Source organism: Schistocerca cancellata, chromosome 1 (assembly GCF_023864275.1).
Source record: "Schistocerca cancellata isolate TAMUIC-IGC-003103 chromosome 1, iqSchCanc2.1, whole genome shotgun sequence".
NCBI lineage: Eukaryota > Metazoa > Arthropoda > Insecta > Orthoptera > Acrididae > Schistocerca > Schistocerca cancellata.
This window is the reverse complement of record NC_064626.1, coordinates 78,193,252-78,220,439: the sequence shown is the minus strand read 5'-3', so window position 1 is coordinate 78,220,439 and position 27,188 is coordinate 78,193,252. Positions and strand designations below refer to the sequence as shown.

General features: G+C 37.8%; 1 protein-coding gene across 1 annotated transcript in view; it reads left to right on the top strand.

Moving 5' to 3' along the window:
- Positions 1 to 27,188, top strand: part of LOC126174882 (glutaminase kidney isoform, mitochondrial-like) — a 187,895-nt gene that overhangs the window by 133,433 nt on the left and 27,274 nt on the right. The window contains exons 11-12 of the mRNA XM_049921699.1: positions 13,799 to 13,956; positions 19,251 to 19,391. Coding sequence (XP_049777656.1) covers positions 13,799 to 13,956; positions 19,251 to 19,391 — 299 coding nt within the window. The remainder of the gene's footprint in view (positions 1 to 13,798; positions 13,957 to 19,250; positions 19,392 to 27,188) is intronic.

The window sequence follows — 27,188 nt, the reverse complement described above, 5'->3', positions numbered from 1 at the left end:
AACTCACTAAAACATTCTCCAGTTTACTTCCTGTTTTCAAGAGTCATATTCTTCACATTAATTACCAACAAGAAGCTTAATCACTTTTCAGTGTACAGATTTCTGACATGTTGATTAATTACAAAACATGTCACACTTCACATAGAATCAACCTTCCTGCATAAATATAACTGAGTATTTACTTGCTTCTGTTACTTCAAATCAAAAACAACTTGGATTACAAATCTTGCTGACTATGTGTGTCTTTCATAAACTTTCTCCAAAGTAAAAAAAAAAACATGTTCCCTAATCAATCCCTACCGAACATCATTCTCCTCATTAGATCAGTAATACATTAATACATCATTAAATGCTTCAAATATATCCTCAATGGAGCAACATAATGTCACCACATTACTCCACTAAATACTTTGAAATAATAATCACCTAAGAAAAATCACCTCCTTCATATTACACAATAGATCAACCTCACAAAATAACATTACATAGCAGCAGACCTCACAACTGGTATACAAAATAAACAGACATTACACTATTTACATGTTTTAGTATTTTACTGTTTGTAATTATTGCATTGCTCGCATAACTCATTACTGTATACAACCATATTACTTTAACTTAGTGGGTCAGAAAGGTAACACTTCCTACAATCACTTCATTCCTTTCAAATGCACTTCTCTAGGCAACTGTATTTTCTCTTGTTACATTATACAAACACCCTAAAAACTAGTTCATGATTCTAAATATGTCCGGTGTACTCTTTCACTAATAGTTACATATATCCCATATACTTCCTCAAAATTTACCAAAACTTGTGTATTCACTGTATACTAATCTCATTACTCCTGTAATTATATAACCTTTTACACTTTCATGTTTGCTAGTTACTTAGGGTGTTCAAAATAATTTGATATACTTGTACATTTTGTAAAATTCCATTACCTTACCTTTTTGGTATAACCGAAAAACTTTTTTCACAACAAACAGAAAAACATCCACCTGATTACTTTTGTACTCAGAAAGTAAACAAGTAGATGTTAACTCTCTGAATTTTACATAAAATTGTGTAGGTTTCATGTTTCTGTTTACTGTCAAAAAATGACTGTTCACTAATGTTTCCGCCAACAGCGAGGGTTTCAGTTTAGCCTATCGCATCTACTATCATTATCTCTCACATGTATGTGTGTGTCTGTGTGTGGTGGGGGGGGGGGGGGGGGGGGGGCACTGTTTATTATTTGTCCACTGTCCACCTATATTTTCAAAATTCCTATCACCACTTCTGTTCCCAGAATTTCTATTCTCATAAAACTGTTGGTCTCCACAGTTTGGTCCCACATCAGATAACTTCTAAAATTATTTGGATTCCTGTCATTCCGCCATAGGGTGTTGTTGTTATGTCCTTGGTTAAAATTGTCACTATTATTAGTATTTCTATCATGATTGTGGTTACTCCGGTTTGGCCTCCTGAAATCAGTACTATGTTGATCAATCCCGTCATATGCCCTATCCAACTTTTCTACATATTTCAGGAGCTGGTCTACGGAATCATCTGGCCCATAAACTAACCCAGAATTCTTTCTGGTAGCCTTCTCTTAAGTGCATCTATTTGAGTTAATTCATCAAACTCTTTCATACCCCTTCTCTGCTCCCTGTACATTGGACCATTTAAAAACTCACCCTTTATCCTTGTCTGTTCAGTATCAGACCAAAACTTTTTCAAGAAACACTTTTCAATTTCATCTATGGATAAATTACTACAGTCAGGTTGGTTGGCCCATGACAAGGCTTCCCCTTCCAATGATCTTATAATGAACTTAATTTTCAATTCATCAGTCATACCTGGGAGAAAACTATCACAGCAATGTTGCATAAAATCAACTGGATGAATATGTTTGTTACTAGAGAAACACTTTAGTGGCATAGTAGGGTAGCTTGAGTGTTCTACATTACAGAATGTTTTTAGATAAGCCCATCTTTTAACTGTTGTTCTCGTTTTTTGATAATAGTGGCATCACTATATAAGACTGACATCTTTGAATCTGTTATCTCAGCTGTCTTCTGAACTTTTTCATCTACATCTAAGGCGACTCTGTCTATTTTTTCATTTAACTTATTTATAAAGGTTACAGCTTGTTTACTAGTGTCTCCAAGAGAATCTTTACATCTAACTTCAACAGCACCTATCTCAGGTCTGAGGTCATTGTCTACTTCGCTTTGTTTTTCTCTAAAGATTGTATTTTGGATTCTGAAGCCTCTACCTACTTTTTCACACGTTAATCTGTAGCTTTATGTTGAGGAAACACACCAACTAAGTCTTTCCTAACATTTGAAATTTGTGCATTAAGCTCTGCTCTAATGAAATTACATTCTAAGACTATTGACTTTGCAATTTTTTCACAATTTTTTCTGTTGATGACAGTTTTTCATTTTTTTTGCTGATAACATTAATGCATTAAATCTTGTAAATTTAACTGTTTGGGTTTTTCACGCAGCATTGTTTCACTTTCATGCGACTGTTCTTGTTTCTCATCATCTGGACTCAAATCTAGGACACTAGTGTCTAAAAATCCCAAGTCTGCACTGATTTCATTTAACTGTTTTGGTGGACTATTGTTTAATATATCCTGAAAAATGTATTTATCAGCTGTGTTCTGTTTATAGTCACTAGTTGAAGCTGGTGGGTTCAGAATATTTATTTCATTGTTTGGATCACGATCCATTTTTTGTTAATTTGTTCGTAAATTATCAGTGCAAGAAAAAACCAGTCAAAATGTTCACACAACACTACACTGAGAGAATACAAAAATAAATCTTGTAATTGGTCCTTAGCTTATTATTGTCCTGGATTTGTTAGGGTGTGTTAACTTTGGTAATAATGCTTCATCCTTTTACAACCATGTATGTCCATAGTGCTGTATCATTCCAAAACTTCCCACATGTACTATGTCAAATTATATTTGGTTTAAAATAGGTTCACTTTGCAACACAATTATATGCTTTTTGACCACCTGAAACATAAACACTGTCAAAAACACAAATGTGCAAGTATCCTGGTTACAATGGCACCACTTTAATGACCTCCTTTGTTATACACAATTGGAAGTCCATTAATTCTAATAAATATTCATGGAGTTAAAACATTGTTGGCCAGGTCTGGTGGTAGTTTTAAAGAAAAAATACTCATCTTGTTTTTTTAAGGATCTGCTTCAAATCGTCGCTTGAATTTCTTCTGTCTGCAAGCCAGGTTCTTTTGTAGGTCTGTAAACCCTATAGGTTGATGTGTTTCTTAAAAATAACATAAATGGATTCATATGTAATTTTCATTTTTAATAATGAATTCCCTTCCATACTGCCCAGCCATCTGTGGGTATCATATCTGTAGTGACAAGAGGTTCCTCTTAAAATATACCAAGAGTCTCACTAAGGTCTTCACAGACCATAATTACTCTCCCAAGCTAGTACAAAGACAGATCTCTTGCACCTTGTCATTCTGTCACACACCACCTCCCAAAGTCCCACCATCTGGCCAGAGGGGAGCATTCCCCTCATGACTCAGAACCACTCAAGAGCTCCCAACCCCTTGCCTCATGGCTCATATCCCTGCAATAGAACTAAATGCAAGACCTGTCCCATACATTCTCCCATCACCACCTACTCCAGTCTGGTCACAAGCATCAGACCTAGATGCAAGACCTGTCTCGTATAACCTGCCACCACCACCTACTCCATTCTGGTCACAAGCATCACCTATCCCATCAAAGGTCGTCATGTGATCTACAAGCTATGCTGCAACCACTATGCTGCATTCTACATGGGCATAACAACCATCAGGCTGTCTGTCAGTATAAATGGCCACCAAAAAACTGTGGCCTTCAAACATGTGAACCACCCTGCTGCTGAGCATGCCACCCAACACAATTTTCTTCATTTCAATGACTGGTTCTCAGCCTCTGCCCTCTGGATCATATCCACCAACACCAGATATTTTGAACTGTGCAGTTGGGAACTGATGCTGCAATAAATCCTGTGTGTCCATAGCCCTCCTGGTCTCAACCTTTGTTAGTCATTGTCCTTACCCATCTAGCTCATTCTCTGTTCCCATGTCCGCACTGTACAGCCCTCTACTCCACCAGTGCACCCTCAGCCTTTTTACTGCCTCCTTTTCCACTATCCCCATCCCTCCTTCCTCTCTCTGACTTCCCAACTCCACCTAGCTGTTCTGCCCTCTCTCCACATCATCCCTGTACGCTCCCACAAGCCACAGTTTACTGTCCCAAACCCTTACCCTGCTATCCCTCCCCCTATTTTTGATGAAGGCATTGTTGGGTGAAAGCTCACTTTCCAACAATCTTTTTGTTGTGCCTATCTGAAACTCAGCATCTCTGATATATGGTGAATATCAACTAACATTTTCAATATTTTTGAAGTCAGATCTATAACATATTTGATGTTAATGTTTATGAGGTTATGCACTGATTTGAATAGCACCTCTTTCCTGCTATGCCACGCCAACATGCCTTGAAACATGCAGTTTTGAGAGTACATTCGTTGTATGTTCACCCCATCTTTAGATGTTTATATTTACACATCTTAAACATTGTCTTAAAAACTAGATTCATTGGAAGCATATCACAAAGTTAATTATGACAAAGCATTCAAACATAATAATCTTCAAAATTTCTTATAGACCAAGTGTTCTTGAACTAACGACATAATATTTGCATAATGAAAGCTATTCGATGACTGGTCGATAGTGGTACATAGATGTTGACAATCTGACTGACTTGTATGATGGTGTTTATGTTTGGGTAGCTAAACAGGGACTACCTGTGGCACTGTTGACCAAGTGTATTTATGAAGTATTTATGAAAAATCATAAAACTAGAAAGTGGCAAAAATCATAGATGCTACATGATTTCTGTTTATGCAAACATTTCCAGACCCCTCCAAAATGTTTTGAGAAGATGAAATTTTCCAAATAGAATAAATAACAAAATAAGAAATTATTGTAGTGAAATTAGGCACTTTTTGAATCAGAAAACCTGAGCTGCAAAAATATAGTACTGTGGGAAACACTGATCTGCAGTCAGTACAGTAAGCATTTGTTAGCATTAAGAAGACACACTTTATTATAACTCAGTAGTAAATATATGAAATAAATGAAAACAATTGATACACAACATCCCAGGTTCAAAAGCCATAGAATCATAAAGAAACACATTCTACACTTCAGTTCTTCAGTGATTGCTTTTGACTACTCATGTTGCCACACATGCCTTCCCCTGTCCCTCTTCACTTTCCACAGTGGAAAGCTCCTTGAATAAAGAGGTATTTGTGATGTACAACTCTACCACCTATAGTAAGGAGAAGCTGGTTGCATGTCCGACAGTCTGGTCTGTAACAGTATAGTTTTGCCAGTGACTGTATCTTGCAATCTAATGTCAGGTGATAGCAGGGGATCTGCCCTGAAGCATCATCCGCTGAAGCAAGTAGGATTATTTAATCCCTTTCAAGGACACCGTAATAGACTTATGATTCACTAATATCATTACAGTCCATTCATTCCTTGTTAATATGGGATACGGAGTAATTTATGGTGTTAACAACACTGCTTTGACAGAGTCTATATGTAACATGACATGAGAACACATACCACATCTGTGGGCCCTAGTGTACAAAGATGGCAAGAACACTGGAGTCTTATGAAATCTGAAGAGACATCTCTTGACTTGCTGCAGTAGGCATGAAAGTTTTCAGGTTAAGAGCTGCCACTATTGCTGCTTGTCTATCATTCATCAAGTGCAAGAGGTGCAGAATGAATGGTGTGCAATAAGAGGATGGGATCCCATAAACTGTATTTTAACTTGTCAAATAGATGCAACACTTCATGTACCTAGTGACAGGGCATTGTTCTTTTAAATCTGGTCCTGACAACATGACACTGAGGGGCTGCCAGTGAGGCTGCTGCTTGAGGTAGATGGCATCTATAGAAGTTTTTGCCATACCTAGAAAACGGCATAGGTGTTGGCAGGTATCTGTAAATGGTGCAGACTGAATCATGTCAGTCTTATGCTGTAAATGTGCAATGACAGAAGAAATAACCAAGTGATCTCAGAAATTCACTTTCTTCTGCCAAAGAGAATATTTGTCTTTGTTTATCTGAAAGCCTATCAAAAATCATTTGTAAATGTCTGTTATGGTTTGCTGGAGATTTTGGGAACACTAGTAAATCATCAAAATATGCAAAACAGCAGGGCACACCACATGCCACTTTATCAGCAGAGCACTGTCACACCTGAGCAGCATTTTTGACCAAATGGTATGCAGTCCTGCTCAATCAGTCAAAATGGTGTGAAAATGGCCATTTTTGTTGTGCCTGCCAGTGCCACAGACACCTGGCAGCATGTCTTCTTGAAATCCATCTTGCTGAATATCTTGGCACTCGCTAATGTATGTGTAATGTCCTGTATGTTGAGAACAGGCTGGCAGTCTGAAGTTGTGCTTGCATTCAAAGCATGATAGTCACTGCAAGGTATCCAGGCACATCCTTCTTCTTCAAAAGGTGTAAGCACAATGCTCAAGGACTGGAAAAGTGGTGGCTAATCCCTTCAATTAGTAACTCATCAAACTCATTGTTTGCTGCAGCACTAACTTGGGAACCTTGAAGGTGACCGGTGGTCCCAGAGCAGTTGGAATGTGATGGATCGTGTTTTGTGTGACATAAGAGGTAGGTGCAAGTTGCTATTTATGATCAAGGTAGCAAAGAGAGGGTGGGATTAGGAGATGTTTTCACTTACTCTCAAAATTTCTGCTTCGGCCTTCTCCAGCTCTTTGCCCCTCTCACAGGAACATAACACTGTGTTCTCCTTGACAATGTTTATTTTCACTTCTCTATGGGCTGAAAACTTTTCATGTAAATCACTGTAAGTGCACACTAATATATGAAGTTCCTTTGTCAAAGAAGTTTGGATCTTGTGAGTCAAGCCATCAGAGTCCAACTTATTCGTCACTGCACCTGCTGCAGAAGTGTCACAGAATATGTTGTGTAGTTGCCGATCATGGGGAAACATACAGTTTAGGGTGTGGGAGCTGTTTCAAGAACCTATACATCTATAAACCATTCATAAATACATGTGCTTGGCAGATGGAAACGTCTGTGTTAAAATGGTGCAAGAAATCACACCAAGAATGGGTTTGATGACATCAACTATTAGGAAAGTCCACTGTAATGTGTTATAAAAACTTGACATTTCCAATGGTGGATGTGAATTTAGCTTCTTTAGATAGTTTGACAGAAGCTGTTTCTGTATTATATGAAGCAAAAGACCAATTGGTGGATAGGAACTTCTTCACAAAGTGACTGATCATGCCTACACCCACTAACTGTCGTTGTTCGTGTAGCTGCAAGGAGAAATGCACTTTCTTGCCCATTGTCAGAATTGGAAACGATACCAGCACCACTTGTTCAGTTGTTTGTTGACATCATGGTGAACATTCCACCAGATGCTGGGCTGTTATGGGTTAGCACTGTTTCTATAGTTTCACGAACTGTGCTAGAGAGTGTTCAGGTCACACTGGAGTTTGCAGATATGTTCTGATAGTGGGAACTGCTGCCCGTTAGTGATGTCTGAAGCAACTATTTCTGCATTGCCATTACCAGTTTGTGCAACCAAATTTTATACATTTAATCAGCTACATGCAACTGGGAATGCAAGTCTGCAGTGTTATTTGGTGTTACTGGTGCATAAGTCCATAACAATTTTCAGTAAGTTTAATAAGCACAATAGATACACATAACAGACTTTAGTCATCAATAATGCATTCTCCTTCATTATTTACAGCAGTCTGCCAAAGCTGGCATATCTTTTCAATACTGTGACTGCAGTAATTACATGGTTTGAGGTGAAGAGCTTGTTGAGCCATGTTCAGAACACATTTTCATCTGGAAAGGAAGTTCCTTGAAGGTTGTTAGATAGGGATTGAAAAACGTGAAAATCTGGAGCACAAGATCATATGAAAAAGTTGTGTGGTGGAATGACTTCCCAAACCAACTCCTGTATAGTGGCTTTTGTCAATCTAGCAGAATGTTGGTGTGTGTTATTGTGGAGTAACATCACTTCACACAATCTTCCTGGTTGTTACTCTCGTACTGCATCTGGAAGGTGTCTTGGTCATTGACAATAAATGTCAGCAGTGATGTTTATATCTTTGGGATGCTATTCATAGTAAAGCACTCTGTTGCTGTTCCACCAGATGCATAACATTAACTTTTGTGGATGCATGCAGGTATTTGTACTGGGAATTGTTGCTTTGTTTGGGCTCAACCATTCCTTTCCTTTATGTTGGTTAGTGTAAAGACATCAGGTTATCTTATTACCAGTAATAATACAGGACAATAATGGTTAATATCATTCATGAGACAATTGATGATGAGCAAGCAGGCAAATCACTGATTTTTGTAACTTTGGTTTTGAGCATGCTGTACCTATAGACTGAATCTTTGAACCTTCCTCATTGCATGCAAATATTGCATGATGGTGAAATGATCACAGTTCATTGTATTTTCCAGTTCTTCAGTAGACTGATGTAGATCATGGTGGATTAATGTGTTTAAATGATCTGCATCAAACCCTGAATGTTTTCCTGAACATGGAGAGTCACTAATGTCAAAATGATCCTCCTTGAAACGAGAAAACCATTTTCTTGCCATGCTCTGTGTAATAGCATTATCCCCACATATAATCCAAATGTATCTGGCTGCCTCCACTGCTGTCGTCCTTCTATACAACTCAAACAGAATAATATGCAAGAAATGTTCCAAGTTCTCCACTTGGCACAATCAATAAATAAACCCATAGCAACAGGAAAATCAATCTGCAAAAGAAAAGCTCTCCAAACGTATGCACCAACCTACTATTTGAAACAACAGTACCTTTAATAGTGAAAGACAGCAGAACCACAGTTGTTTTAAGGGTACCCATGAAACTTCTTATTCAGTCATTATTGCTTTTAGAGGATGCCAAAATTATGATGGAGATTTGCCACCAACAACCCCACTTTTTAACACTTATTGAATGCATAAGTGTCTTCATTTCAAACATGGTGAAGCATGTGATCTTTACTTGCACACTTTTGGAAAGTCTCGAACAACAACAGTAACAAAAGAGTTTGAGTCTCTGAAACATTATTGGTAGGCACAAATTAAAAATTATCATTACATACAGCACAGGCAGATAATGAAAGTTCCAGTATTTTGAACCTCAGGTCTGGCTGCTGAGGCATGTATGGCAAAAAGACAATTTTGCTATACAGCATTGAAGACATGATGTAGCTCATCAGTAAATAGTCTACAGGCTGTGTATTACATAAATTTTCTGGCATACATCTGGTGACTACAAATGCCTGAGGAGCAGGAGCAGTAAGCCCTCTGTCCACATTGTGCAATAAGTTCTCCAATCAGATGCACCTGTTTTAGTTTGCATTGTAATTTCACAGCTGATGTGGTTCTCATGATCCATGGCTTTTTACAGTGTCACCATTTGTGGGAAATTGTTAATATTGAGCTCACACACTTTAATGCAACTCAATAGCAGAAAAAAATTTAACAGCACATATATACTCAGAAGAATGCATGACGCAATGCTGTCTTCTAAAATGATTTATTACAACCAGTTTGAGTCATTGGAATCCTCATAATTCTGTACAAATGACAAAAAAGAAGAAAAATAAATGAACCTCAGAACAGAATAACTGCAGTACCACTCTTCATTAAATTCAGTTTTGTGCAATGGTACACTAGAATTGCCTGCTGTGCTGTGATCAGCAATGAGATGAACATTTATTTCAGGTACCCATTGTCATCATAGATTGTAGTATTAGTAGATATGTGTAACACAATAAACATAATAAATTTCAGTGAAATAAAGCATGAATAACAAATTATCTATTTTATGCAACTATTGTATGTGTGATCTTAACTAAACAACATTGAATAAAAAAAATTATATCAATATGGAAATGACGGATCACTCATCACCAAATAGAGGAGGCATTTCTTCTCAGACAGCCATAATGAAAATAGTACTCGAAACATTTAACCTTTCAGACAAAGTCTTTCCTCAGAAGTAAAGCTCTCACACATTCACACAACAACTCATACATTCATAACTACTAGGGGAATCTATGCTTTTGGTGTTGCTGTTATTCTGTTGATATCAGAAGTCATATAAGAATGAGTAGGACAGTATCATCTTAGACTGTCACTCTAATCAAAATTTGTTCAAAAATTCTTTTGAACGTAGTTGTGGCAGCTAGTCCTAACAGAATGAACTCTCTTTACAATAATGGGACAGTTAATTCCATGCACTCCTCTTGACATGTTAATGTAGCTAGGTTTCCCACAGCTGTTCTCAATGGAGGAAAATTTTGCATTACTTCAGGGCAGGATGTACTTCTGAAAAGCTCACCAAGGTGAGTATATTTGATATTAACAGAATGACAGATGAGGGTGTACCATTGCAAAACACAGAGAATTAGTAGTGATCAATAGAAAATAATTTACTGATAAGTCATTTATAGCTCGTTTAAACAATTTGTAATCCTTTCCATTTGTCTCTCTCAGCACTTCACTAGAAAACATTATTGTGCAAAATTTTCAACCATATTTTTTAGACTTGACCCAGCCCCGGATCTAAGACATTTCATAACTGGGGCAAAAACTTGATAGTGATAGTGGCACACCCACAGATCTTTCAAAAATATGTTAATTTTGTAGTGCACATCTCTCTGAAGAGTTTGATATACAGACATAAAACATATATGTTTGAGGAAATGTAAGACATGTTATTCTGTCTAAAGTGTGCCAAAGTGCAGTGCCATGCCTCTTCACACATCATTCTCCTATCACACATCACTTTATTTTGCTCTGTGGAATTCAAACATGTATATTTTATAATGGAAGCCATTGAACCTATATTCAGGACAGTGGAAATTAAAATGTCCTATGGTGCCTGTCCAGCTCCCAGTCAGCTGGTTTTACATCCTACCCCTCTAAAAAAAAACTCATAACTGATACTGGGTGGGATTATTTGTGGCCAGGAAAAAAGGAAATCTTCAGAAAATTTGCACTCTTTATTGTTTATTAGCTAATAACTTTCTCTTTCATGTGACATAAAATTAAATATAGGAAAAATAAAACTAGTCAAGACAAGAGACAAGAAAGACAGGACAAATTTCTTCAATCCTGAGGTACCAGCAATTTTTTTCTCCCCAATCTTGCTACAGTTTACCATGGTGTGCTTTCCTTTCTGCAAGGGAATCTATTACCTCATCAAAGTTCGTCAAACGTTTTGCTACATAAAAACTCAAAATGTCATTATCTAATAAAGCTGTTAATACAAATAATACCCAAGACTGGTGTGGTTTCTTGATTTGATTACATGTATTTTGTAACTGCCTGTAGATAAAATGAAATAGACCTTTCTAATACTGCAGCAATTGTAACACATGCCAAATAAGTGAGACTGTTTTGGCACAAATGTTTATTTTTATCTACCACATTTACATAAATAACATGACAGAACATAATTCATGAAGTGCCAATATCAAATGCCTATTAGGCTGACTACAAGAAAAATGTTTTATGTTAGGAAATAGTTTCACATTTCATTCGTATGCTCCAGTTTCTCAAGCATGAGATCAAAAAGTAGTAGTAGTATGAAATTCTTATACAAATTTGGAATTGTCTTATTCTTCTATATAATGTGTATGATGTCCACATTTCTTCTTCTTCCTCATTCTAACAAAAGCCCTTGGTAGTGTAGAAATCTGGCAAAAATTATCTGTTAAAATTTCATTTTCTTGGATACACCAAGAAGATAATATGTTATCTTTCTTACCTGTTATTCCTGTTAGTTACTTATTTCCACTCTGGCAGTCTGTATCTATGAATTTCACTAATAATTATAGCAACACTTATCATTCACACACCAAATCAACCACATAAACGAACAGTATTTGGCATTCACTCATTTGGGTTTATTCGATCCATCTCATATAGCATCATCCCTGTTTGTCTGCGGGAACGTTTTTTTATTTCTGATGTGATTGGTATTCCCTTGCCAGAGACATCACATACACCATGCACACTTTCAAAAATCAACTTATGATTTGTTCAAAAATCAATGTAGAATGTGTCCAGAAATGTCCAAAAACCACCAGGGATGTATTTCAAAATCATATCAATTATAAATAGACCAACATGCACTGGATGCTAGTCACTTTATTAAACAAGGTTTTTTTTATTCAAGAATATGATTTTGATGTCTCCTGAAATTGCCACATGGGGCAAATACCCTGGGCCTGACTTGACCGAACATTCTCTTGTAATATGGTAATTGATTAAAAATAGTTTCATGCTAGTGTGTCAGCAAGACAAGTTAAACTCTGATTAAAATAACTTTCTGACTGATGTTCCAGTGTGTCAAATGGTAGGGGCCAGCCATCAGCTAATCGTAGCTCTTTCTCCCAACTCCACGCGTGTACTGTGTTACTTGGTTTGTTGATACAACAACACTGCCTCCCACCACCACCGCCACCACCACTGCAGATTGTAAGCCACAAAGTAATTTTAATCAGAGTATAGCAGTATTTCATAGAGTTTCTCCTGGTTCCATGGCTCAATTTTATCCTTCTCTTGGGCAAGTTAAACATGAAAAATTTTGAATCTTTGTGATACAGTTTTAAGTGTGACTAACAACATGCCACTGTATTTGTCAGTGATTAAAATTTGTATCTTTTTATGCTACTTACAAGAGTGACCTGCTCTCATGTAAACATAACAACTTAACAGTTTTATAAAAATAGCAAAACTTGTCTTACAATGCACACGTGTCATGTGATACTCAGTAAGTTCAGTTTCCGTCAAATTGCAATTGTTTTATAAATAAAAGTAGTTCTGAATGTTACAATGTTTTTCTGCAGATAAAATGTGGAGTGCTGGGGTGGAGCTTTCTTTTGATTACATTTAAGACAGAAACTTCAAGAATATTTAGAAAGAAATGTTAATGTCCATAAAAGCATCCATACTAAAATTATAAATGCAAAATAACTGTGTCTCTTATGTTTCTGTGGCTAAGCTACTGAAACCATTTCAGTGAAATTTGGTATGGAGATAGCCTGTAGCCTGAACCTGGAGGAAAATCATTGGCCACTTAGAAAGTGTGTAGTACAAGATATTTATTGATTTGAAGAATATAACATGAATTAGAGAAACATAGTTACTCTTTGATAAAACTATGTACTCTTTGACTTTGAATCTGGATCATATTTGTGGAAATGCTTTTATTGGTTGGTATGTTGTACATATGCGTAATTTACACATTGCATTTTGTGTAGCTACTTCAATAACATAATGCATAGGTGCACATTTCTGCCCACATATCCATATGCACCACTTGGGAGCAATGCAGCGTGTTCTGCTACATCATGCTTTGAGGCAGTTGAACAGGGGAAGGGGGTACATGGTCAGCTATGCAGCTATGCTTACCCAAACAGGCAGACACATAAGGGCAGCTAATGTTGCACGTACAATAGTTTACTCACACACCATCACTCATTATAATGAAACTACTGTTAAGTGAGTGCAGCCACATGTAACAGCAATAGAACAGATTTCATAAGTTATACATACTACCTTCTGATTCTAGGTCATGAAATTTTGCTTGGCTACGTTAAATACTAGATTGTTAATATCTTGCATTAATAGTCCCAAACCACTTACTATTGTGACATTTTGCAGGAACTTTTAAGAGAATACACATTTCATCCATATGAGCAACTTGGACATGCAATAGTCAATAAAAAACACCCTCTAAAATTGCATACAGGATTAGATGAAATGAGTATAATAAAATTACTCTTTTATGCTGCAATGGGAGATTTGCTAGCACTAAAAAGGTATAGTAATAAACTAAAATTATTAATTAGTCTTTGTTTCAAGATATGATAATATATTATTAATAATCAGTTTCAGCTGTAACACACCAAATGGTTATTTAGTACACAGTTTATTGACTAAATGTCAATTCTACTTTCTGTATTTCATTTCTATGTACTTTTTTTTCTTCTTTTTCCTGCTCTTGTCCTGTGTCTTCATGGGGTAGGTTTGTTAATATGGATTTGGCAATGTTAGTGGTAGAGGATTGCCAGATGTTCTTTCTGTTGCTTTCCCTCCTTCCCCTGCTCTGCCCCCGTCCTCTTCCCCTCCATGGTATTCACCTAGTTTGATCTGGGAAATCACGTAAAAACCATATCCAGGCTGACTGGCACAGTAGCCCTTGGCCCGTGATATTAATCCAATGAGTGGATCTGAACCGGGCATGGTGCATCTTCCTGAATCCCAGAAGTGGCATGTTAACATGCATGGCAATATGACTGGGTTTCATTTTGGTGTACCGTAATGGAAATTCAGAAGGCAAAATATTCAGTATTGTTGTTAGACACATAAAAAAGTAAAAGTGATGACACAGTGCTTGCTTTTGGAATTATTAGTTTTTTTACAGAGGGAGGGAAGAGGTTAAAATGCATTACAGCTAGCTGCACAAACGTTCTATTGGGGACAGATCTGGAGATCTTGTTGGCCACAGGAGTAGTTCAACATCATTCAGGAAGTTCATAGAGACATGTGCCATGTGTGGATGAATATTGTCCTGTTGAAAAACGACAGCATGAGAGGGAATACATGAGGGCCCTGGATAGCCATGATGTACCATTGTGGTATCAGAGTTCACTCAATCACTACCAGCCTTGAACTGAAGCCATGCCCAATGGCTTCCGATGCCATGACACCAGGAGTACCATCACTGTGCCTCTTCAAAACATTGGAATAATGGGACCTTGCTCTATGTCATTGATGATGGTCATCTGAGGTAGAGCAGAACCTTGATTCTTCACTTAATGTGATGTGATGTCATCCATGCTTCCTGGTCATAGCACCTCTCAAAAAATTGCCAATTTTGTGTGTGTGTGAATTTCTAAGGGACCAAACTGCTGAGATCATCAGACCCTAGACTTACACATCTACTTAAACTAACTTACGCTTACACACCCATGCCCGAGGGAGAATTTGAACCTCTAGTGGGAGGGGCTGCACAGTCCATGACATGGTGCCTTTAGCCGTGTGTCGTGCTCCCATGCTGTCCAACATCAGGCCTCTGTCATCTCCAAATGCCCCACAAATCTGGATATTGCATGATTTGACCAGCTGGTCAAATGTAGACCCCATGAAACTCTGTCTGGTGCTGATAATGTTGTCTCACATAAGTATACGGCATCTGTATGTCCTTTGCAGTGGTCATTCAACATGTGATACACCCTTTCTCTACCCTAACTAGGTGTCGTAGCAACACTAGACATGAACAACCCTAATGCAATCTGATGACTAGTCTAGCTGTCACACAGAATTGCTGTTCTAATCATTTACATATCCCGCAGTTCTATGAATGTCAACAAAGTTGCATTGACACCAAATCATATCTTCTGGGTGCTTCACTTTTTTGTCAGGCAGGGTTTATCATTTTGTACTTCTATTATGCAAGATAAATAGAGAAAATTTGTTAAACACGGAATGCCCACCATAATATACATGAAAAAACCTAGTATAAAATCTGAAGCTATTGCACTTGGACATATCATAGATATGTGCCAAGGAGAATGGCTCAGGCCTTTTGCATTGTGGTAGTGCATAACAATGAAAGAAAAGTGGTTTGCTCTCTCAATGATGCAAGTGGAGTTGTAATTATGTTACCATCTGCATAGGGTATCTCATTAGATGCTGTACAAATAGTTGAATATCATGAATGAATGTAACCTTATTTGGAAGGTTTAAGAGTTTTTATAATTTTAGGAAAATTCATTTGCCCAACACCACATTTCAATAAAAATGTTCTTGTTGATATATTTGTTTTATATGTTTACAGACAATTAAAGAAAACAGACAGTTTAGTTGCACATTATAGATGTAACTAAATATACTGACAAATTCAGGCAACATACCAATCCTGCTTTCAAAAGTATTATTAATATTTTTGGCAGCTTTTTCTCATTTTGTCAGAAATAGGATATTAACATAAAAAACATTACCCAACCCTTTAAGCTTGTTAACATATGGTTACTGTCAATGTTTGTGTAGCACAAGAAATAATTAAGATGACTTATTCTCAGTATCAATGGTAAATGTAGTTGTAAATGCAGAATACTCAATTCTACTAACACGTAATGATGTTCTCTGATATGAAAGGTTGCAAATTACAAAGTGCAACACTATTAGAGCCACCTTAATTGAGCGTTGCTATTTTCAATAAAAAGAAATGTACTTTTCTTTGGCGCTTTGGCCCCAGACACTTTAGTTTTCTGAGGACATATCATTATTAGAATATTATGTTCCATGTACCTTTTGTCGTTTGCAGATGCGCAGTGCCGCTCTGCAACACAAAGCTGAAATGCTGTGTTAAGGTGGTTGATGGTTACATGAAAGGCTTTGATTGTTGTGCAAGTAATGTTAATTTCCTTTCAACTGTGAGTTTAAGCAGTCTGGCATGTTTGTGTTTAACATATTAGACATAAAATGTAGCAAAACTAAATGTTGTGCACATTAAAATTCAACCAGCTTCATTGTTCTGTTAATGAGAAGAGACTCTGGGCTTTCTGTGAGGTTTGCATTGAGATCTTGTTATAGAACTGATTAAAATTCTTTGAAAGCTATTTTCTATTTACATATCAGTTACAATTTTTTTATATCTATATCTATATCTATATCTATATCTATATTTTTCCCACGTGGAATGTTTCCCTCTATTATATTCTTACAATTTTTAAAAATTTTTTTTTATGTAGTGGATTGTGTGAGACCTAATCCGTGCTGACTGGCCTAGGCTAACACAAAAACTGTTTCTGCAATGAAATATTAATTCACTTTCAAGTGAAACACTTAAACAGATAATTCTCAGCGAGTGAGTTCATATTTTTAAGCTGTGTGGTGTAATGAAAAACTTAAAATTATGTTCTCGCCATATTGTTCTTGCCCGTGATTGTGTCTTTGAAACAAAATCAGCTCAGTCTATGAAAATTGCAAATTGTTCAGTAATAATTATGGGATGCCTTTCCCTACACTATTGAAAGGAAAACAAAAGTTTACACATTGATAGAATTAATTATTATTATCATAAGAATGCTTTTTCTTACAGTATTAGTAACAAACACATATCATTCTCATCACGAATCATCAAGAACAAAACGAAGAGTGGTTAGTTTCTTTTTCTCTTTCTTCCTCATTATAAGACTGTCTATTCATTTTTATCTTTGTTCACAGATTATCCTTGAAATACATAGTTTTCATATTGATTGTAATTTTCATTGTTATTTTTCTATATTATTTTACAATATTTCACTACAATAATCACAACACATTGTCTTTATGGCTTTTATCAATATTTTCGTTATTACAATTGTTTTTTATATTGTCACACAAGTTTTGTAAATTTTCACATTAATGTCATGGGGATGGCACAAAACACACACACACACACACACACACACACACACACACACACACACACACACACACACACACACACACATGACCTCTGTCTCACAAACATGAAATTTAGGATGTCTTTTATAAAAGTTTTAAAGCAACAAAATTTCATAACATATTTATTTCTCTTAAGCAGCACATTGCTCATTCACTTCTCATATGGAAGGCAAGGGGCATTCCATCAGAACCCGTAAGTGGTGCAAAAGGCTCATGAACAATGTGGAATAACATGTTTAGCTGGAATGGCTAACTTCAGTCAGTGTTTACAAACTCTGGCACCGCATACTACTAATAGGACAAGTAACACCTCTTAGCAAAGTTGTATGTATGCATATGGGTTACCATTAATAATACAAGTTACACCTCATGGTGAAATTTTACTTATATCTTTGCGTAACCTAAAGTAGTTATGAGCCAAGCAAATTATTTTATTCATTGCATTTCTGTGCCTGACACATGTTGCATCTGGGAGAGTTTTGGCCAGAAATTTTATTCAGACATGTTTTGTCTTAAATATTTTTTATGATTTTTTTTGTCCAGTCACTTCATTTTTCTTTACTGAGAGTTTATGCATCAGCTTCCCTTTCATAAGCATTGATTTGTTCTGTGCAATACACTCATCAGCACTTGAACTAGAAGGCAGGTACCTAGAAGTGTGCAGCATATTGTTTCAGACTGACAGAACAGACATGTCATGGTATGCTCTCCATGGTATCCACGAGGCATCAAAATTCTCATCTTCGTTGGGTGGTCCTCAAACCATCAGTCTCATGTGATCTGGGAGTAATAGGATGGAGCATTTCTCTGTAAAAGGGGTATGTTGCCAACAAGAAGCTGTAGGTGAACAAATAGATGCAAGTGATTGGATAGCACATTCCTGTATTGGTCACCATTGAAAAATGATGACAGACATATTAAGGCTCTATTTATCATATGTGATCATCTCCCATGGAACATAATCTCAATAACTTGCTTTAATGGTGCTCTGTTGCCAAGTATGAAACATCACCTTTTTGTTTTCGATATACTCATATCTTGTCACGAACACATACCATGACTCAGTAACCCATGTAACCACTTGCTACCTTTCAGGAATGTAATGCTAGTATTCCTACAACCAGGTTAATTTCTGTGGTCTTTGAGATTTGATTGCAAAGAAACTTACTTTTGTACCCCACAGAAAGCATGTGGTTCTTGTTGGCATTGCTGGTCACTGGTTATTATTCTCGAGCACTGTAGCCTATGTGCATGCTATTAATATTCACAATGGTTGGCAGTGACTTGAGTCACTGTGGAGTCACTGATCACAGCAGTTAACTCATGTTGCAACAGCTTTAATGAAAGAAGGGTCCCTGTATTGCACCTTTGATAGTGGTGCATGAAAAACACATTGCCTGCATGTGACCCATGGACCATGCCAGTACAAGCTAAGAAGACATCCCAGTCACATGTTGCTACAAACTTTTCTGTTCACCTTGATAATATTAGGGCCCTTACCTCCTGTACAACAATTATCTCCAGTTTAAACGAACATGACTGAATTCTCATTTTTATTATTCTGCTCTTGATAATGATAAAGTGAAGGTAAACTAATGTCACATATATAAATTTCAAATTAATATTCATGAATAAATGTGTCAGCATGTCTTTGTTACAGGTTTTATTTGATGGGGTTTGATATGACAAAGACAGATTATGATGGACGAACACCTTTACACTTAGCTGCAGCTGAGGGCCACCTGGAGTGTGTTAAGTTTCTTTTGGAAGTATGTAAAGTGCCTCATAATCCAAGTGACAGGTACAACTATTTCTGGTTTGTTTAATCATGTATTTTACTTTTATGTGAAGACATCCTTGATTTATTTTTCTTAGATACTTCTCCTTCATTGTAATGTGGATATTTACTGACATATTTGTTCTAAAGATAGCTTAATTCCACATCTACATCTGCACACATGCTTTGGAGACTTCCTGTTCTAATTGTGTATAGAAGAATGACAACTTAAATGCCTCTGTGCATGCTGCAATTAGTTTAATCTTGTTTTCCGTGTGCCTACAGGAGTGAAAAGTAGGGGCTGAAGAATATATCTGAATTCTTCAGTTGATAGTGGTTCTTGAAACTTTGTAAATAGACTTTCAAGGAATAATTTGTATCATTATTCAAGTGTCAGTCACTTATTGTTTTTCAGCTTTCCCATGTTGCCCTCCTTAGACCAATGGGCTGCCCTTCTTTCTGTATGTTGTCTATACTCTTGTTAGTCCTAGTTGATGTGGGGACCACACAGTTGAGCAGTATTCTAAGACTAGATGTGCAAACTATCTGTAAGTGGTCTCCGCTGTAGATTGACTATATTTCCAGTATTCTATCAATGATCCAAAGTCTTCCTCATGCCTTACCTTTGTCAAAGTGTATATGATCTTCCCACTTTATACCCCTACAAACTGTTACAAAAAGTTGAGTTGACTGGTTCAAACAGTGACTCATTGATATTATGGTCATAGGATATTACTTTTCTTCATTTTGTGAAACACACATTTTTACATTTCTGTTCATTTACAGCAAGTGTCAATCTTTGCACCACTTTGAAATTTTATCAAGATCTGACTCAATATTTGTTCATGTTTTTTTCGTACAGTACTTCATTGCGTGTAACTGCATTATTTCCAATAGTCAGCCAAGTCATTAGTATGTGACATGGACACCAAGAGTCATAGCAAAATTCCCTGAGGCATGCCTAATGTTACTTGTGCTTCTGACAATGATTCTCAATCTAATCACAAAGTTTTTTGATCCACAGATGCTCATACTTATGTTAACAACATTTTTGTGTAGTACTGACTTGTACTGTATACACTTTAACCATGGTGCATGGCTTTCAGGATGTAATACAAAAAAGCATAAGTTGGGTTTTGCATCACTAATGTTTTCAGAATTATTTTTGCTGTTTGGCATGAAGGAGGTCATTCTGTTCAAAATAACTAATTATGTATAAGCTGAGTACATGTTCCTAGGATTCTACAGTAGAGTGAATGTTGTGTTGGCAGAAGAGCCAACACTGTGTTACTAGAGGAGGCTGAAATGCACGCGTTTTAGCTCACGCAGGCTGGCGTGAGGAGGGAAGAACTATACTGACGTGAGGTCTGGAACATGACAAGGATTTAGAATTCAGAAAGCAGACATAATTAGTTTGATACTTAACTTTAATCCATTAATGATGGACGTCACTCTTGACGGTACATGATTCACAATATTATCAGTTCAGAATACATTCTTGAAGAATATGGTGCTTTGCTAGGTTGTAGCAAATGATGTAGCTGAAGGCTATGCTAAACTGTTGTCTCTGCAAATGAGTGAGTATGTAAACAGTGAACCGTCGCTAGCAAAGTCGGCTGTCCAACTGGGGCAAGTGCTAGGGAGTCTCTCTAGACCTGCCGTGTGGCGGCGCTCGGTCTGCAATCACTGATAGTGGTGACACGTGGGTCCGATGTATACTAACGGACCGCAGCCAATTTAAAGGCTACCACCTAGCAAGTGTGGTGTCTGGCGGTGATACCACAGTGAGAATGTTACATGCCATTATCTATGCCAATGATTACTTTTGCGTGGTCGGTCACACACCCAGGGAGTGTGATTGGGACCATTATGTTATGCCCATCAGTTGACATAAGTGGGTTAAACATGGCTATGCCACCCAGTATGACAGTGGGTAGAATCACTAGAGCATCACCTGGATGTGCACTATACCCAGGCAAAATGTTTGATAGTGGGTTGCCCAATTAGACAAGTTCAAGAGGGGCCACATTGTGGGTCTGCAGGAGGCTGGTAGTCCTATCTTCATATTGTACACCATACTGGTTGTAAGGACACCAACACTCTGGAAGGCATGCATGTCTGACTTGTAGGTTCTGAATGTCTGATATACACCACAAGGAAGGAGGACTGACAGATTGTCTGCCATAGATGGAAAGATCCAGTGGCAATGATAGGGACCATTCAGTGGGGTGTCCTGCCTTCTATGCAACATCCTGTATTTGCTAGTACCATTAGCAGGTGGCTGCATGTCACAGATCTCACTGTATGCTGACCACTATGATACATCATGTCTGACTCACCTAATGTTGGCACTGACATGCACAAGACCCTGCAGACTGACAGCCAGTCATCTTTAGTGAAGAGTCCTGCTTCTGCCTTAGCATTGATGATCACTGGGTTTGTATCTGGAGGTACAGTGGACAGTGTCAGAAAGAGCGGTTTGTGGTCTCACATCACATGTCCTGTCAGCCTGGTGTGATGGTGTGGGAAGTGATAACCTATGGTGCCTGTTCACTGTTAGCATTCCTAACAGCTTGCATGGCAGCAGGAGTGTACCTGGAAGAGGTCCTGCAACCAGTGCCTTTGCCATTCATGAACACCAACACCCATGGCCTATTTGAACAGGACAACGCTCATCCACATACCGGTGCCAACTTCAGAATGCACCTAGCAGCTGTGTATACTCTGCCATTGCCAGATACATGCTCTGATCTCCCTCTGATCAAGGATGTGTGGGATGTCATGGAGTGTGCCACTAGGACTCTGGCTCCAACCACCAGTCTGCAGGAGCTGCATGCTGAACTGCAAGCAGTATGGGACGGACAATCACAGGGCTACATCTGAGACCTTTACATTTCTATGCCACCATGTCTGGATGCTTGTATTTACAACCGCGGGGACCTGACACCATACTAATAAGTACAATTTGTGTCTGTGTAGCTCAGTAAATGTTGGTTCTTCAAAGTTGAAAGTGCCCGCTAACATTGATCACAATCCACTTTGTCCCTCTGAGTGCTACTCTTTCATGACTATCAGTTTATGCCATTCATTTTTGTAGAGCAGCAAGAAATAAAATGGGCCATTATTCTGTACCTTTTTAGTAAAGGCACATTTGAGAATGGAGTTTGGAATTTCTGTTTTCAGTTTGCTACCCTCAATTTCTGTTCTTATGTCATCTGGGTTTTGTGATAGGTCTTTCAGCAGAATTTTGGCATGGAGATATTGGAGGCTTCACACATTGCTCTATTGACAGCCAAACAGGTTTCACTCAGAACCACTCTATCTTTAGCCCTGTGATTTGTTTTATACTGATTGCGCAGTAGTCACTGTATCTTTAGAAGTTTTTTTTACAGTGACTGTATACCATTCAGGGTCCCTCCCATCATGAACTGTTATACTATGTTGATGCATGGTCAACTTATTCTTTTAGACTTCAACCACTGTTTCTGTACCTGTTTTGGCCCAGATGTAAATTATTTTTTTTTAGGTATGACTTGTTTGCCTCTTTATGTACCTTACTGAACTTTTAAATATTCCTACTCATTTTAAATACCATTTGTACTTTAGTAACCATTGTTGCTACAACCACTCATCATCACTGATACTGGTTTCAATTTGAACATTCTGAAAGAGATCTGGCCTGTTTGTTGCAATTACATCTAACATGTTTCCATAATGAGTGGGTTTGTAAACTATTTGTGCTAAGTAGGATTCAGAGAAACCATTTAGTATTATTTTGTAGGATGTCTTATCATGTCTAACACTTTTGCATGATTTAAGTATCATCCAACAATGGTATTGGGAACATGTGTGTTAGTGAGCTGACATTATTTTCCAATTTTTCAGTTGTGTCTGGGGACCTGCCTGTTGGTAGCTATAAGGATGTAAGTGTAAGTTTATGGTCATCCATGATACTGAGTATTGCTCAAACAATCTCACCCACAGCTTCAATTATTATCCAAGTGTAGTTGAGTTTCCTGTCTACTCTGACTAAAACACCATCCCCATATACCATGAGCTTATCCTATGCAAATACTGTTGGATTTATCTTGCTGTTATCAACTTCAGTTTTTAGGTGGTTTTTTGTACCTTATCGTATGACCTCCACTCCTTTTTAGGACTGCTTCAAACTCTGGGACTATGCTGCAAAAGCTTTGCCAGCTGATCACTAGAAGCTTAGTCATTTCATCCAGAGGAATCAAATCACAGCCTAGGTTTTTGCACAATCCTTGAGGTCTCTGGACGAAGTTTTCTACTCAGATCAGAACCAGAGTTCCCGGATCAGTTGTGGGAGCCAATGCTGTAGAGTGTGAGTTTTGTTGAAACTCTATGAGCAAGGTTGCTCTTTTCAACCCTCTCTGCCGGTTGCTGGAATGATCCAAGTATGATCTGAGACCTAAGACAACAGGCATTGTCCATTTCAACTTTTGCAACAATCTGCAGGTGATTGCACCTTGTTCCCTCAGTGGTGCGAGAATTCCCTCTTCAGTATATGAATGAATCCTCCAGACATACACAAAGTGATATGTCACATCCTTTCTTGACATTTCCCTAAGGGGTACTATCATTCACCATCTGTCACATAAGATCCAAGATTGATTTTATTCCTGGTGTCTAAGTGACACCAGTGCAGCAAATGTGGTAGCAGCTTGAACTAACAGCTGTAAACAACATATGGCCATTTGATCAGTCAATTGTGAGCAGACAGTTTTAAGTAGTTGCTGTCCAACCAGAGTGTGTCAACACTGTTGCCACATATCACAATGGAGTGCTGAACTGAAAATGTCTAAATCAAGTGTTAAAGATATTCTCCACAGTGTTTTGAAGAAAAGACAAAAAATTGCAAAGTTTGTCCTGTGCACCTTTGGCTCCTGGACAAAAACAACAATACCTAAATGCCTGCCAAGAACTTGACTGAAATGAAAGATACGGACAGTTCTTTTCTGGAAAAAATCATCACAGGTGATGAAACATGGTATTGTTAATATAAACCTGCAACAAAATGATGTGCAGAATGGGTCCATGAGAGTTCACTAAGACCTAAGCAGGTATGAATGTCACATGTGAGTTGAATAGAATTCCAAAGAAGGACTTTTCTGACAATTTCACATGGTTGTGTGAACATTATATGCATTGTACTCAAGTGGAGACTATGTAGAACACCTGGAGCATAAACAAATCACCATCTTAACTTTTTTCTATGTTTTATAAATCTTGTCTTGAAAATTTTTAGACTGGCAGGATAAAAATGTAACAAATATGCTACAGTCAACTGAGCATTCATAGAAAGACATTATGTTCTGTTATTGGATACTTTTAAAAAGTACCTTATGAGAAATATTCTGTCCTGGTGCATGAATGTAACAGACTATGGGTAATATAGTTTATGAGAGACTTTATATTCATTACCAGCTGTAGAAAACAGCACAAATTTCTTCAGTGTCAATACAAATGTAATAGACTTAAAATACTGTATGCTCATAACTAAAATTCCAGTTTCAAAATTCTGTAGAAAGAGAACCACTGCTCAGAACGGCATCAAATTTTAGCAGCATATTAGTGATGTAGGGAGAAACATCATAAGACAAATAAGAACATAACAAAAATTTTACCAATAGACAGAGTTGCAAGCATCTTAATGTAAATGGGGTCAGCCAGAGATGACACAGAATTGCAATACAACAGCTGTGGTTTGAGTTGCACATTACATCATCTGTTCTCTTCAATGTACATGACTGCACAAGTTCAGCAGGCAACAGTTGTGCCATTGTTAGTTAAGCCCATCCACTGTGGCAATATTGTACCACATTGGATGGGAAAAAATAGCTTTTAATTGTCCTGAAGCTGCAAACCACACAAAAATCAAAATGACACCAGATTCTAATTGTCCTGGGGCCAAATACTGAATAAAAAGCAAAATGACATTGGGGTTCTAATTGTCATGAGACTGGCACAAGACATGTTCAATATGTTGTCCAGCTTCAAAAGTAAGCTGAAATTGAGGAACAGCATGTTCCACAACAGATCAGAGTGTCACAGGGATCATGTTCAGAAAATTTTGCGCAGTGCGTACTTTCAGTTCAGCTACATTCATAATTAGGGCACTGAACATGATATCTTTCATATAACCCTGGGCCAGAAGTCACACAGATTAAGAGCAGGTGATCAGGATGGCCAGGCTGTAGTGAAGTGATGACTGATAATTCTGCCATTTCCAAAATCCCTCTGCAGCTGCTGCTTCACTGGCTGTGCAATGCGTGGAGGAGTGCCATCTCCCATAAAAATGATCCCACCCACAGATCCAAACTGCTGAAGGGTTGAAATCACATTGGTGTGCAAAAAACTTGCACATTGCTTACCAGTGATGGTTCAGTTAACAGAACCTGCAGGACTCATCCCCTTAAAAAAATACACCCCTACGGTAAATGATACCATCAACCCATACCACACAGTCATCTTTGCAGAATGAAGTGGTACTGGTCAATGTGCATGAGGATTTTCAGTTGCCTGTATTCTGCAGTTCTGCATGTTGATTTGTCCTTGGAGATTAAAATGGACTTCATCTGAGCACTCAGCATTCCATAGACATTTATTGTCCACTTCCATGTGAGCAATATATTGCAGAGCAAATGTTTGTACTGCTGGCAAGTCAGCAGGAAGCAACTCCTTCCTAAACATGGATGATTATTTGCAGACAGTGGTGTAGGATGTTTCATAGGATTTTATGCACTGTGGTTGCAGACATGTCCGATGGTCAAATTCCGATGCAGTGCATGTTTCACACCACTTCTCAACACCTCCTGGAACATTGTGGCCATATCTTTGACAGACTTTGGATCAACTGCTCTTCTCCTTTTGCAACACTGCACGTCAAAAGAACCTGTCTTTTTGAATTTTGTAATCATTTTCTCAAGACCCTTAGCAGACATTGGATCAATGTCTTTTTTCATACCGTTGAATATCAGGGACTTCTACAGAGGTACTGTTGCACAATGATCATTCTTATAAAAGAGCAGTGCCAGTACCATGCGATCCTTCACAGAGATGGTCATATTGGTCATCCAGGACACACTGAGAAACAGCTGTGAGCTGCATGTCTGTTGGTGTACATATTATAACACTTACAGCATCATTTAGTGGCCAAATTTTCCTTTTTTTCTTTTCTTTATTTTCCCCATGATGTTACATCAAAAATATGCTGTTCAAATTTGATGTTAATCTGAGCAGTGGTTCTCTTTCAACAGCTTTCTGAAACTGGAAATTTAATTATGGACACCTGCTATAAGGGCAGAGAGAACTTAGCAAAATATAAAGGAATAAGTGGGTGAAAAATGTTGATGAAAATACATTGATCAGCCAGAACATTATGACCACCTACCTAACAGCCAATATGTCCACTTTAAGCACAGATAACAGCAGTGATGCATCATGGTATGGAAGCAATGAGGCCTTGGTAGGTCTCTGCAAGGAGTTGGCACCACACCTGCACACACAGGTCATCTAATTCTTGTAAATCCCAGGGAGGGGAGTGATGAGCTTTGATGTTCAACCACATCCCAGATGTGTTCAATCAGGTTGAGATCTGGCAAGCTGGGGGGCCAGCATATCAATTGAAACTCACCTCTGTGTTCCTTGAGCCATTTTGTCACATTCCTGGCCTTGTGACAAAGTGCATTATCTTGTTGAAAAATGCCACTGCTTTTGGGTAACACAATCATCATGAAGAGGTGTACATGGTCTGCAACCAGTGTGCAGTACTCCTTGGTCATTTCAGTGTCTTGC